The 12,978-nt window shown below is 30.9% G+C and overlaps 5 protein-coding genes across 6 annotated transcripts; all 5 read right to left on the minus strand.

Annotated features, from left to right (window-relative positions):
- Positions 1-314: 314 nt before the first annotated feature.
- LOC119682047 (protein D3-like) lies at positions 315-1,049 on the minus strand. The gene is made up of 2 exons (XM_038095387.1): positions 886-1,049; positions 315-835 (listed from the first exon to the last, which is right to left on the minus strand). Exons 1-2 carry the CDS (start codon positions 1,042-1,044, stop codon positions 356-358), a joined length of 639 nt encoding a protein of 212 aa, XP_037951315.1. The 5' UTR covers positions 1,045-1,049; the 3' UTR covers positions 315-355.
- Positions 1,050-2,654: 1,605 nt separating this feature from the next.
- Positions 2,655-5,171, minus strand: LOC119686069. Of its 2 annotated transcripts, XM_038100525.1 has the most exons (4): positions 4,693-5,171; positions 3,404-4,619; positions 2,786-3,047; positions 2,655-2,701 (listed from the first exon to the last, which is right to left on the minus strand). In XM_038100525.1, exons 1-4 carry the CDS (start codon positions 5,110-5,112, stop codon positions 2,695-2,697), a joined length of 1,905 nt encoding a protein of 634 aa, XP_037956453.1. In that variant the 5' UTR covers positions 5,113-5,171; the 3' UTR covers positions 2,655-2,694. The 2 variants fall into 2 exon arrangements, with proteins under 2 accessions (XP_037956453.1, XP_037956454.1); XM_038100526.1 differs by lacking the exon at positions 2,655-2,701 and having other exon boundaries at positions 3,014-3,047; positions 3,350-4,619.
- Positions 5,172-7,161: 1,990 nt separating this feature from the next.
- On the minus strand, positions 7,162-7,842 carry LOC119682201 (protein D2-like). Its single transcript, XM_038095570.1, has 2 exons — positions 7,709-7,842; positions 7,162-7,653 (listed from the first exon to the last, which is right to left on the minus strand). Exons 1-2 carry the CDS (start codon positions 7,796-7,798, stop codon positions 7,177-7,179), a joined length of 567 nt encoding a protein of 188 aa, XP_037951498.1. The 5' UTR covers positions 7,799-7,842; the 3' UTR covers positions 7,162-7,176.
- Positions 7,843-9,264: 1,422 nt separating this feature from the next.
- On the minus strand, positions 9,265-9,992 carry LOC119684842 (protein D2-like). Its single transcript, XM_038098971.1, has 2 exons — positions 9,831-9,992; positions 9,265-9,766 (listed from the first exon to the last, which is right to left on the minus strand). Exons 1-2 carry the CDS (start codon positions 9,918-9,920, stop codon positions 9,290-9,292), a joined length of 567 nt encoding a protein of 188 aa, XP_037954899.1. The 5' UTR covers positions 9,921-9,992; the 3' UTR covers positions 9,265-9,289.
- Positions 9,993-11,616: 1,624 nt separating this feature from the next.
- Positions 11,617-12,756, minus strand: LOC119680340 (protein D3-like). Its single transcript, XM_038093107.1, has 2 exons — positions 12,423-12,756; positions 11,617-12,364 (listed from the first exon to the last, which is right to left on the minus strand). Exons 1-2 carry the CDS (start codon positions 12,567-12,569, stop codon positions 11,885-11,887), a joined length of 627 nt encoding a protein of 208 aa, XP_037949035.1. The 5' UTR covers positions 12,570-12,756; the 3' UTR covers positions 11,617-11,884.
- Positions 12,757-12,978: the final 222 nt, after the last annotated feature.

Below are 12,978 nucleotides of genomic sequence, written 5' to 3' on the forward strand. Positions count from 1 at the left end.
AGATAAAGTCTTCTTGTTTATATCTTATTTAAAGAAAAATTTTATTGTAACCCGTTAGGACCTGCTTGTGAAGTCCCAGCGGTCGCTGACAACGAGTGTCTCCGATACTTAGTCCCGGCCGTTTTTGAAACCTAGTCACATTATAACAATAATTAATATAATGTAATTTTTAAGCTGTACCTATTACAAAACCTTGGTACAATTAATTTCCATATAGCTCTGGTCATTAGCATTCGAGAAATTTAAATAATTAAAAAAAAAAAAATATTTTCTTGTTAAATATTTTAATAAAAGACGTGATTAACAATTGTTAAATATTTTATTTTTAGAAAAACAAGATATACTGAAGTTCAATTTAATTGCCTGAAAGCTGTTTATGCACAGTTGGCACATATTCATCCCACTGTGCTTGATAGAAATTTCCACCAATTGGTGTACCCAAATTATATTTTTCCGCAAAGTTTTTAGCACTGAAATTAGGACGATTATTGCGACTTCGATTGCTAATACGTGGTTCATCAAACTCCAACTTGCTTGGCTGCTTATAAAGCAAGAACACATAACGATGTAGACCCGTACCTTCTGGTGGACCAGAACCTACGTAAGCTGTTATGACTTCACCCTGATCAATGGCATTACCGGGTATATTGGCTACGAGCCAATGGTGAACTTCACGTAATTTGGGATCTGTGCGTGTGGGTGCATCTGGATCTGTCATTATAAGCGTGTAATAAGTATTTTCTTCTGCAACCCAGTCAACTTTAGGTTCTGATTTTACTTGAGTGGGGGTCAATTCGGCACCTTTATCAACAGTTAAACCATTTTCATAGGTAATCTGTAAATTTTTATTATAATAAAAATAAATAAAACTGTTATGTAAAGTACCTTAAGAAACTGTTTTGGTGATGTTGGTATAACGTCAGGTACCACTTCGTGTGCTTTAAAAACCTTCTCGACTTCATCTTCTTCCATTGCATTTACAAATGCAATTGTGATCACAAAAAAGGTGCAAAGTGCGTTTTTAAATATTTTAATTAAATGCATTTTAAAATTCAATTACATATATCTTAGTTTTGAATAATAATACTTGCTTATGCTCTCAACTATATTTTAGTGTCTAATTTAGAAATTTTTCAATGTTCGTTTAATTAAAATTTTCCCTCCCAAGTTCAACAACAGGTTTTCGTTAGCTTTTTTTGGTGCTAAATTTAAAAATAAGCTTTTAGGTTTTATCTTTAACCCTTCGCTGACCGTTTTTAAACAATTATATATTTATTATAAGAATGTTTTTATTTGGTATTATTTGTCTTATTATGGTTGTTAAAATTGCTTTTAAATTATAGGAATAATAATATATACAATCTATATTCAATATGTAGAATAAATATATATTTAATTTTATTTTTAATAATTATTAAATCTTTGATTTGACTGGCACTTGGGATAAATACTTGTTTTTATTTACAGTGAATCGAAAATCTATTGAATGGGATGTGCAGAACAAGTCGTTTTTGGATGTTTGTTTGATTTTTTTTAAAACCGGGTCTTAAATACAATTCTATATAATAGTGGTACATTTTTTGCTAAAAACTATTTTGGTGTTGAAGACCTAATTTCCCTTCATTAATAGGTTGTGCAGGACAAGTAATTTTGGAATGCGTTTCTCATTTTTCTTTGAACTGGAAAAACCGTGTATTAAATATATTTCTGTGAATGTTTAATTTACGTTATAGCAGTACTTTTCACAACTGTTTTTGCAAATAACTATTTTGATTTTAAACACAGAAAATCTTTTAACTAAGAACATGGGGGTCATCTAAGCCCGTTGTGGGAAACGGAATATTAATTTTCAGTAATTAATAGCGCTATGTTCGTTACCATAGAAATAGGAAATTTTTAAAAATGCATTTATGTTAGGACTTAGATTATAGTGTTAAGTATGATTGTCAATACTTCAATAAATATTATTGACCCATACTTTAATAAATAAATTAACGTTCCTTTTAAATTTAGAATAGAATAGAACATGAAGAAAATTTTAAGATCCTCTTATTTATATGATTATAACAGATTTTTTGTGCTAAGAACTAACTCTAACCGAAGAGAAGACAATCTGTCTTTTCCAGAAGACAATCCATCTTCTCCAGAAGACAGTTTACCTTCTCCAGAGGATAATTCGCCTAGAGATGAGCTCCAGTCTCGACAAATTTTTTTAAAATATAGGTAGATCAAAGAAAATGTAATTAAAAGTATCTACCAATTGCAGTTAGACACCATATTCTAACGCCGCAGAAAGATCCATTATTTAGTCTTAATTTTATTTATATAAGAAATTTCCCTCTATATGTGTGTTTATAGTATTTATATTCTTTTATATATTTTTTTGTGTGTATCTTTTTTTCTCTAATTTTACTTCGTTTCTTTCTTAAGCATTAGGCTTATACAATCCAACAACTATTAGAGTTGTAGCAAACTATACATTATAGTAAAAAATTTGAAAATTTTTATTTCATCGGTTTAATTGAACTCTCAACCAACATTATAAGAATATATAAAATATATTAAATAACAATTATAAGTAAATAAATAAGTTTAAAAATAAATAAATAGGTTGCCTTATATAAATTATTTATAGCAAATTTTTAAAACGATCACTTCTTTTTAGACAGATTCCTATTATAAAAATTTTTAGTTTTATTTCCTATAGCACAAAAAAAAAAAAAAATTAATTAAAATTAAATGATTAAATTGAAAACTAGAAAATATAATGTATATATAATCTTACCTTGGCTTTGAACTGGCAGAAGACTCGAATATTTTTGATTTCGAAGGGGGTGCGGTCTTTGAACTAGTTTTTGCTGTCGATGTTTTTTTACTGAAGGAAACTCCTTTTTTAGATTTTTTAGGCGATTTCTCAGTTTCTGAAGTTGTGTACCCGCCTATGAATGTAGCTGGCCTCCTTTTTCTTGTGTATATAACACATTTTTTAGGCTGGCAAGCAAGGGAAGAAGATGTTGTACTGGCAACAGGTGTTGCGGCTTTTGCTGCTGTGGGATGGAAGTTCTTGTAAATAATAATTTGTAAATTTTCAAAATTTTCTTATAATATAAAAAATATCATTTTTAGGTCTCTAATTAGAGAAAGCGCTACAACTGTTCTAAATGCTACTCTCTTTTTCTGGCACTAATGCAAGAATATATATAATTATATAGCTGTAAGCTTACTACTATATAACTACTACTATATAATTATATAATTACTTGATGTTTTTTTTATGGTAACAAAACATACCACAAGATATTTTAGTTGAAATTTGTTAGTAATTATATAATTATTTTTATAGACCTACACAATCAATTTTTGGTTTCTTGTTTTTTCGAACAACAGAAACACAATTTCTTACGTGGGGGCGCTTTCTTGGGTGTGGTCGGTTTTTGCTTTCTTTTGGCTAACAGCCAACGTATAAGTAGTATCAATAGTAACAGCAGCAGGAGCAGCAGTATTAGATAAATAAAGAACCATAGCACCCATTTCCAGCGAGCTTTCTTTTTACATTTGTCCTCAGATGAGAATGTGTCGAGATCTTGCATATAGTTGTTTTGTCCGTATACATCGTTGTTGGTTTTATCACCAATAAAACCACCTTTATGTTTGCTATTTCCATCACTCATGCCAAGTAAATCAATATCATTGTTAGTATTAGTTTTACTATCGGTTTTTGTCATAAAATCATTCCAATCTCCTAGTGAGCTATCATCATTATCATTGTTTTCAGGTGACAATTTCGATATAGCTCCATCACCCTCCAACTCAGCTGCATCATCGGTTATATCCATTTCGTTTAATTCATCATCTTTTGTATTTACAAAATCTGCAGACTTCTTCTCTCTTCTTAAAATTTCAAAAATTCTTAAAACTGCACCCAGTCCGGGATAGAACTCTTCATCGGATAAATGTTCTTGAATATTATTAACAAGCCATATTTTAAATCTACGATTGAAGTTATCTTGACATATATGCTGAAAGCTATAACAATGCGTTACGGTTTCGAAAAATTTTGCCAATATGAAACCAGATGTAGGGGCCTGAAGATTAAAGGTACGCCTATTACGAAAGGGCAAATATATATTGGCCAAATAACCATTCTTATCTACAGGATCAAGTTTCGGCAGTGTGACAATCATTTGTTCACCTGCATCACTCTCTTTACAAGGTGATAAATCTAAATGTGCGCAGCAATCTCTGTTTTTGTCCGCGTCAGTTTCCATTTCAAAAGGTTTAATGGGTACATTCTTCAATTCGTTAATAATCTTCGCTGGTGTACAACTCCAGCCATTACCGTTGGTATTTAAATATTTCTTACACTGTAAGAATAGTGTTTCTAAACTTATATATGTCTTCAGATTAACGGTGCCTGCATAATATGAATGTTTAATAATCGGTAAGAGGAAAGTCTTTAAGTAACCACCAAGAGCGTCATAAAATGCCTTCTCTATTAGTGGTTTAGTTTCTTCACCTAAACCCTTGATAATATTATTGCAGCAAAGAAAATAATCCATTATAATAGTAATCATTTTATCATTAAATAGGCAGTTCGGTAAGTCTTTTGGCAAAATCAACTGGAAGATAAGGAAGATAAGTGAAGTGCACAAATTTAGAATTTGGAATATAGTTTTGTAGAATTTAAAATACCTCAAAATCTCTTCGTGCTATAAGCAATGCAGCTTGTTCCTTAGAGAAACATTTCCTTCTATTTGCATCAAAGAGATTGGAGCCTACAAAATCTTCTATGCCTTCTTCTGTGCTGCAGTCACTTCTTGAAATTTTTTTTGTTTGTTCTTTTTGCTCTTTTCGCATTTTCTGCGATTTTGTTTTCGCTTCCTCATAATCTTCGTCCTCGTAATTGTAATCACTTTCATCCTTATCCCTCGTATCGTCATTTTTTTTCGCTATCGCTTTTACTTCCAGTGGTTTCGTGTTTACGATTGCTTCTAGTTTTAAATTCTTATCAACAGCGTCGGGATCTCGCACGGTCTGCAATTTAAAGTCGAAAACCGGGCAACCAGCGGGACAAATGTATACAAACAGCAAGAGAAGAAAACATATTTTCATCTTCTCATTTTCACAATGCTTTACGCAAATACCGACTTCTTCTAATTCATTTAAAATAATTATTTTTAATAATTTTTTTCGAATTTTTAGTTGATATATTTTTCAAGGCAAGATTTTATAGAATTTTAATTAAAATTTTTATAATTGATTGAAGATACTTGTATCAATTTGTAGGTTTATCCGTGGGTAATAATAGTAAATATATTTTATTTATTTATAAAATAAAAATATATATCAATTTGTTTATTCGATAGTATTATTAAAGACAATTGGAAAGTATTGTTAATACGTCATCTTTTTCCTTTAATATACTTTTCTCATAGTGGACAATTGGACCTTTACAGAGTTCTTATATCGAACTTAGTCTAAACATTATCGGTCAAAGTTATTTGAGAAATAGTCTGCAGCCTGAAACCTACCATTAATCGGTCCTCTGCCGTGTACTCCATCGCGGCAGTCACAATATAAGTATTCCATACGAATAGTTTTTTTTGGAATTTTTTCAGTATTGGATCCGACTCATTTTTTTGGGTCTACATATTTCTTAAGTGTTAGATCGCATTCCAAAGTTTTATATTATTTACGTGGTATTGTCAATATATGTACATGAATTGGTGGACACATTTGTTGAATGAGATTTGTTGGTCATTAATCGAACTACCTATTAATCAAGAATCAATACCATATAACTGCTTCGATGTAAGCATTATAGACGTCAAATAGGATTTTTGTTTTTCTAATACATGTCATTTTACTCAAATCATTAGATAGTCAATATCTCAAAACCCATAAGCATAGCCGATGAGCATGGTACCAACCTTTCATTATCTGTTAGAAAAAAAATGATTAAAGAGACCAACGCAGCATTAATCTACAGTCGCTACAATGGCTAGAGAGAATATTTAAACTATCGGGACGATTGAGTAATCGACAGTGGTAGGTATATAATCGTCTAAAAATTTTTGAACTACAGGGAGAGTCGTGGCTTTAGCCAGTGGCTATAGTTTAATCGAGAGTTTGGCACTATAGCCATTTTTTCTACAGATAACTTAGGAGAGGTTACGCGTCCATCGGCTATTTTTTTCGGATTTTGAAATAATATATAAGATACAGTATTAATGTTGATGACAGCTAGGTTTTTTTGTAAGTGTAGTGGTCCTTTGCTTGAGTCATCTGAATCTTTATAATCTTTGATATATTTAAACGATCCATTGTTTATAATGTATTTACCATTTATTTGAAATAAAGTTATGTATACATAATTATGTCACCTATTGTAAGAACACTTTTCTTTTCAACAGTAAACAGCTTTATTTTATTTCTGTAGTTATTTCAAAAGAAGATGACAGCAGCTTTATATATATAATTTCTTATATTAAATTGATTTTGTTTTCAATTACAATTGTTTTAGTGATACTTCAAAGATACTATGTATATTAATATATCTCATTAATGTCACTAATGTCCGGTTAAAGGCAATAAATGCCGCGCTATTGTAGTCAACTTTATACGACCATTGTGAAAGAAGAACTCGAGTGGAAGACGACAATTGATTGTCGTACATAGGTGAATTTGGAATATAGATCACATTTTTCACAGATTTAACTTCAGATCAGATACAGTCTAATTGGATCTCTGTAGTTCTGTAGGAATCCAAGTACTAGTAATTTAATCACAAGTTTCGAAACCGTAACTTTATATTAATATCATAGGAGAATAGTGACATTTGTAAAAGAACTGCTTTTTGTATTAACGATCCTATATCTGAATTGAACTCGTAGAAGATCTACTCTTTAATATATATGTAAATTAAATTAGTTGTACTGTTTTATGTAATTTGAAATTGTTGGTGATGAATAACCCCATAGACCCCATAACCCAATATACAAACTAACGATCTCTTAAGTAATCAATACATTAATGTTATGTTTATCATTTTGTATATATATATATATATATATATTCGAGAACTATTAATTCATATAACATATAATTTATTCAAATTTAAAACTTTATAATTCATAAATAAGAAATTTTAGAAATACATTCAGATGCCAATCAAAATTATCCTTTTAATTGCTTATATACAGTGGGCACATAATCATCATATTCCGCTTGATAGAAATTAGCAGCAATTGGATCACCAAGTTTATATTTTGCAGAGAACTTCTTAGCACTAAACTTGCCACGATTCGATCCAGAGGTCTTTGATATATTTGGTTCATTAAATTGAACCTTACCCGGTTGCTTGTAGAGGAGAAACACATACCGATGTAAGCCAGTATTTTTAGGCGGTGCTGAACCAACGTACTCAGTTAGCACATCACCCTGATCAATAGCACTACCTGGTATATTTGTAACCAACCAATGATGCCATTCACGAAACTTGGGTTCTGCACGACTTGGAGCATCTGGATCAGTCATAATAAGAGTGTAAAAAGTATCAGCTTCTGCATCCCAAACAACCTTTGGAGGAGATTTAACTTGAGTAGGGGTTAGAACATTACCATAATCAACGTTTTGACCACCACTGTAGTTGATCTATAAAAATCACATATTTTTTTTTATAAATCTAAGAGAAAAAAAATACACATACTTGCAATGATTGTCCGGGTAATTGTTGAACTACATCTGGTAGAACTTTATGTTTCTTAAACATTTTATCTAATTTATTCTCTTGAGCCATTTTAGAGATTATTTTTTGTAACAATTCTATAATTTTTTATATTATTAAATAAATTTTTAAATAATTTCAGTTGTAAATCAATAGAGCAAACACTTTTATAAAAAAAAGTTTATAACTATTTGAATTTTTTTTTATTTTCTAATTTAAAATGTCAAAAAATACAGTGTTGCCAACTACATTAAAATTATTTTAGTAACTCTGTGAGGTATGTTAAAATAGTCCATAAGATTGGGAGTAATCTACAGCTTCAACTTTTTTACTTTTTATATCATAAAAAAAATGGTACACGAGCTACATATATAGACAAATTAGATCTGAATAGTTTTAAATTAAAATCTTTGAAGATGGGTAGGCCTTTGAAATGAATCGAAGGACTATATTTACACATACATGCACATTCAATATAAATTTTTCAAGACTGTTTAATAAAATAAAAACCTTTTCTCATGTTACTAAAATTATCTAAAACCCTCAGTAATACATTTGTGCCTGAAGATAGATATAAGATTTTCAATTCATTAAGAGAGCTAAATTCTATTTCCATAGCTCGTGCCAACGGCTTTGTGGTTAATACTAAATGGGTATACTGACATGTGCAAATTTTTAACGGTATCACAATGGACCCCATGGTCTAAATGAGTCTTCGGACAGCCCCATTTAACCTAACCTAACCTAGACATAAGATTTAATAAAAATATCGTTAGAAAAATAACTACTAAAATTATGCCCATGGTTGATATTTATTTGCCATTAATAGATATACGACTATTATTATGGTCACTTTAAATAAGCTTAGTAATTATATATTCCCAAATTAAATAATTCAAATTTACCACTGCATAATTCAATTAATAATCTAATTTATATTTAATAATATTATTTACATATGGAGAAAACTTTGAACCGCGACTCAGATAGTCTACTATTCAAGCTCTAGTTATCTTAATTGATCATTAAGTTTTTAATGAACTATAAGGTGATTATATGATTTTGTCTTCTTTCAAAAAATTATGATGCAAAGAGTTTGTCCTAAAGTTGGACAAATCAGCTGTTGCTTACTTTTGGACATACACATAGATAGATCAGACATTTCAGCATTGTTTGAACTATTGGAGATATTGGTTTTTATGAGATCAGTTTGTTGAGATAGTATACCAATCCGTACTGAACTGTCATTAATGAGCTCCGTGAGAATTTTGATTTTCATTTCAATTTATTTTAGAATTTTAGAGCAGATTGGTTTGGAAAAGTTATTGACTCCTTTAATCCTTTATTCCTTTCGATTTTGATCTGAAATTAAGTGTATACCCGAGATTTCATACTAATTGCCCTTCATTATAAAAAATTTACGAATAAAAAATAATTCTTTTTATTTTTAAATTTATTGAACACCTTGAACAATAGAGATTCAAATATATAAAATCAATGATTTAAGAAAAAGGTAATTTTTTTCAATGCTAAAACATATAGAAAAAAGATATTACTCTTCCATTATCCAAATAGTTGCTGTTCCAGTTCTGGTACATAGCTATCAAATTCGGTTTGAAAAAAATTGGCAGCAATAGGATGATTAAGTTCATATTTTGCAGAAAACTTCTTTGAAGAAAAGGATAAGCGATCCATACCATTGTTTTCAGAAATAAAATTTTCTTCAAAATTTAGTATACATGGTTGTTTGAAAACCAAAAATACTATTCTGTGCAAGCCTGTATTCATCGGTGGCACTGGTCCAATATATTCAGCAAGTTCGTTGCCATAATCCAGTCTATTACCAGGTATATTTACAATAAGCCAGTGAAGAAATTCACGGTAAACAGGTCTGGCACGATTTGGTTGGTCTGGATTGATCATCATTAGTGAGTAAGTAGCATTGGAATCTGTATTCCAATTAACATAGGGCGCTTGTTTAAGATATGTCGGTTCTATTTCGTTACCACCCCATACTACTTCACCAGTGCGATATAAAATCTGAAACATTTCAATTAAATTATATTTATTAATTTATACGTAGACTAATTAGAATTAAACTTACTTGCAAATATTGGTCAGGAGAATAACTTAAAACGTCGGGAATCACTTGGAATTTGTGAAAGCTGTTATGTATTTCATATTCTGGTGGCATTTCGAACAGATAAATATTTATTACTGTTAGCTTATGAAACAAAAATCTTGGTTATTGAAAACAGCTGAAATTTTTTTTTTTCTGAGATATATATTTTTTTTTCTGTATAATAATTTTTTGTTCTTAAAAAGTTTTTCATTTGTTACTAAGTTCTGAGACTAAGTTCTAAGTTACTAAGTCCTGCTCTGAGTTTTTCTAATTTACAGTAATAATCAGTATTGTTATGCTTATATTATGTGATCACAATTAAAGAGTTGAACTTGGGTAATACATAAATCAATACTTGTCTCCAGAACAGTAAAATTAAAGATTGTAATGAGATCATACCCTTTTATGTATGATATTATGTGATCACAATTAAAGAGTTGAACGTGGGTAATACGTAAATCAATTCTTGTCTCCAGAACAGTAAAATTAAAGATTGTAATGAGATCACACCCTTTACTTATAAACAGTGCAAGGTTTCTTTTAGCTGGATTCTAAGATTCAGGATATTAAACGAAAAGACGTAACACGGCGGTGTACGTAAATATGATCACCTCTGCATAAACATGTGGAAGAATTAATCTTTGAGTTGACTTCTGAGAACAAATGGGAGAGTGTGATGGGGGGGGAAGGATGGGGGCAGTTTCAAATATTGCTACTGTAGTAATAAGTATACAATGATAACTAGAAAGATATCGAAATGCCTCGAAAGTTTCGATTAAGCATATAAAGCCAGACTCTTCCACATAGAAATATTGAAAAGAAGCGCCAGTGGAAGCAGTTATTTGCAGCATTGACATGACAAAAAAAAACCTAACCTATAATAAACAATTTAGCGATTAGAAATGACTTGTGAATTAACTGCGAAGACTAGGATTAGCGAAACCGGAAAAAATTAAATCAGTAAATCAGCACGCAGCAACAATTATAATAATAATTATAATAATAATTTAATCGAATTGTATTTAGTTTTTTCTACTTAACTACATTAATCTCTTACCGAGTACTCTACTCGATATTGTGAACACCACTATTCAGAGAGTCGGTATATATTTGTTACTTATCAACATACTTTGTTATAATTGTGGCTTATTAACCATAGCCATAATAATTACAATAACTATGAACTATAAAAAATGGAAGCATGGAACATAGAAGCGCTCCAGAAATATAGAGAGAAAGGTGCAAGTGTTTCTCAACAAGTGGCTATATCGAATATCAAATGAACGCCTGCTGAACCAAAGGACGTAAAAGCAGCAAAAACTGAGACAAAAATGAGGAAGTGGTAGTGAATAGGCCATATGCTTACACAACCAAGAGATTGGCATAGCGAGGCAAGCATTGGCATGGCATCCACAAGGCAGCAGAAGACCTGGTGCGCTAGCGAAAACATAGAGAAGAACGATCAAAGCTAGCGGAAGCACGATACACATAAAACGACATATACAAAGAAGCACTAAAAAGAGCCAGATTTAGAAGAATTTTTGAGGCCTCACTGGGAGAAGTGGGCAATAGTAGTATATTGAATGTCTTTATTTCCAAAATGAGTACTTAAAAATATACGAAGATTCTAATCTAGTCCCTTAAAATTGGTTAAATTAATGCTCATTTGTCTACTCAAATAAAGTGCCACAATAAACAAAATAAAACATAATATTTCAATGATGAATTTGAATATTTAAAATTTTCCACTAAGATGTAATTTATTGCCTTATTTTATAATAAATTTATAATTTTATGCAATCGCCTCTTAAGCATCAGGTTTTGAAACGCTCCATTTTCACTTTCATTGTGTGACGTTAAAATATACAAAATTAATTTATGCACTGATTTTGCAATAATTTACCGATAAGTAAAATAGTATGCAATAAAACACATAACAATAAAAAAACATTAATTATAAACTTTTAACATTTAAATGAAAAAATTCAAACGAGTTTTGTTTTTTTAACCAAACAACCAGTCAACTACGCTCGACACTATAGACCCAACTGCTTGTGTACCGTGGGCACATAATCGTCATATTGGGCTTGATAGAAATTACCAGCTACAGGTGCACCCAAATCATATTTGCTTATGAAATTTTTAGTTGAGAACTTAGGACGTCCGCTGGCACTCTTGTTACTGATATGTTTCTCACCACGGAATTGTATTTTTGTCGGTTGCTTGAAGAGTAAAAATACATAACGATGCAAGCCAGTATCTTTTGGAGGCCCAGATCCGATATAATCAGTGAGTACTTCACCTTTGTTTAAATTATCGCCAGGTATATTGGTCACTAGCCAATGTAGAAATTCGCGTGATTTTGGTTCAGCACGGCTAGGTGCATCAGGATCAGTCATGATAAGCGTATAATATGTGCCAGCCGCTGGTGTCCATTCTACTTTGGGTTTATTCTTCACTTGTGTTGGTGTTAGCTCTACACCCTTATCAGCACCGACGCCACTGTCAAAGCTAATCTGTTATTTGATAGATAAAAGAGGTGAGGTGTATAGCATATATATTGAACTTTCATACCTTTAAAAAATTCTTTGGTCCCACATCAATGACATCTGGTATGACTTCTAAATGTTTCATAAACTTTGTCACTTCAGTATCTTGCGTGCTATCCGCTGATGTCAACAGAAATAAACAAAAGAGTAGCAAACCGCTGAAGCGCAACATTTTCAAAGATCGTAAATAATAATTAATCTATAATTTAATTACACTAATAATACAGATATATATTTATATAATATGTATATTTATAAATATAAATCCAATTTGATAATTTTTTTTGATGTCTTCCGCTACAACCGCTCTCAAGCGCTGCTGTATCACAAATGCATTTCGGTGCGAACAATCATCGACTACAAAACTTGTGGACTTCAGATGTTAAAAAACTTTTTTTATTAAATTTTATTTATATTTTTTATCTATTTGTGTATTTTAAGCTAAAACAGCTTTTCTGTTTAGGGTTTGCACAGACCAGTTTATTTCTGAAACGACTTGAAATGAATACCACGGCTTCACCTAGAAAACAGCTGTTCGCCGGCTGTTTCGCTGCTTATCTAGTTTTGGTATTGAAATCTAC

Source organism: Teleopsis dalmanni, chromosome 2, assembly GCF_002237135.1.
Source record: "Teleopsis dalmanni isolate 2A chromosome 2, ASM223713v2, whole genome shotgun sequence".
Taxonomy (NCBI): Eukaryota; Metazoa; Arthropoda; class Insecta; order Diptera; family Diopsidae; genus Teleopsis; species Teleopsis dalmanni.

What these genes read in the sequence shown, in the direction of transcription:
- LOC119682047 (XM_038095387.1), bottom strand. Translation starts at nt 1,044, where the DNA reads ATGCATTTAATTAAAATATTTAAAAACGCACTTTGCACCTTTTTTGTG. An exon ending in CACCAAAACAGTTTCTTAAG is followed by an intron (nt 836 to 885) that starts GTACTTTACATA and finishes AAAAATTTACAG; the next exon opens with ATTACCTATGAAAATGGTTT.
- LOC119686069 (XM_038100525.1), bottom strand. Translation starts at nt 5,112, where the DNA reads ATGAAAATATGTTTTCTTCTCTTGCTGTTTGTATACATTTGTCCCGCT. An exon ending in TAGCACGAAGAGATTTTGAG is followed by an intron (nt 4,620 to 4,692) that starts GTATTTTAAATT and finishes CTTATCTTCCAG; the next exon opens with TTGATTTTGCCAAAAGACTT. An exon ending in ACCCAAGAAAGCGCCCCCAC is followed by an intron (nt 3,048 to 3,403) that starts GTAAGAAATTGT and finishes TCCATCCCACAG; the next exon opens with CAGCAAAAGCCGCAACACCT.
- LOC119682201 (XM_038095570.1), bottom strand. Translation starts at nt 7,798, where the DNA reads ATGGCTCAAGAGAATAAATTAGATAAAATGTTTAAGAAACATAAAGTT. An exon ending in TACCCGGACAATCATTGCAA is followed by an intron (nt 7,654 to 7,708) that starts GTATGTGTATTT and finishes TGATTTTTATAG; the next exon opens with ATCAACTACAGTGGTGGTCA.
- LOC119684842 (XM_038098971.1), bottom strand. Translation starts at nt 9,920, where the DNA reads ATGCCACCAGAATATGAAATACATAACAGCTTTCACAAATTCCAAGTG. An exon ending in CTCCTGACCAATATTTGCAA is followed by an intron (nt 9,767 to 9,830) that starts GTAAGTTTAATT and finishes GAAATGTTTCAG; the next exon opens with ATTTTATATCGCACTGGTGA.
- LOC119680340 (XM_038093107.1), bottom strand. Translation starts at nt 12,569, where the DNA reads ATGTTGCGCTTCAGCGGTTTGCTACTCTTTTGTTTATTTCTGTTGACA. An exon ending in GACCAAAGAATTTTTTAAAG is followed by an intron (nt 12,365 to 12,422) that starts GTATGAAAGTTC and finishes ATCAAATAACAG; the next exon opens with ATTAGCTTTGACAGTGGCGT.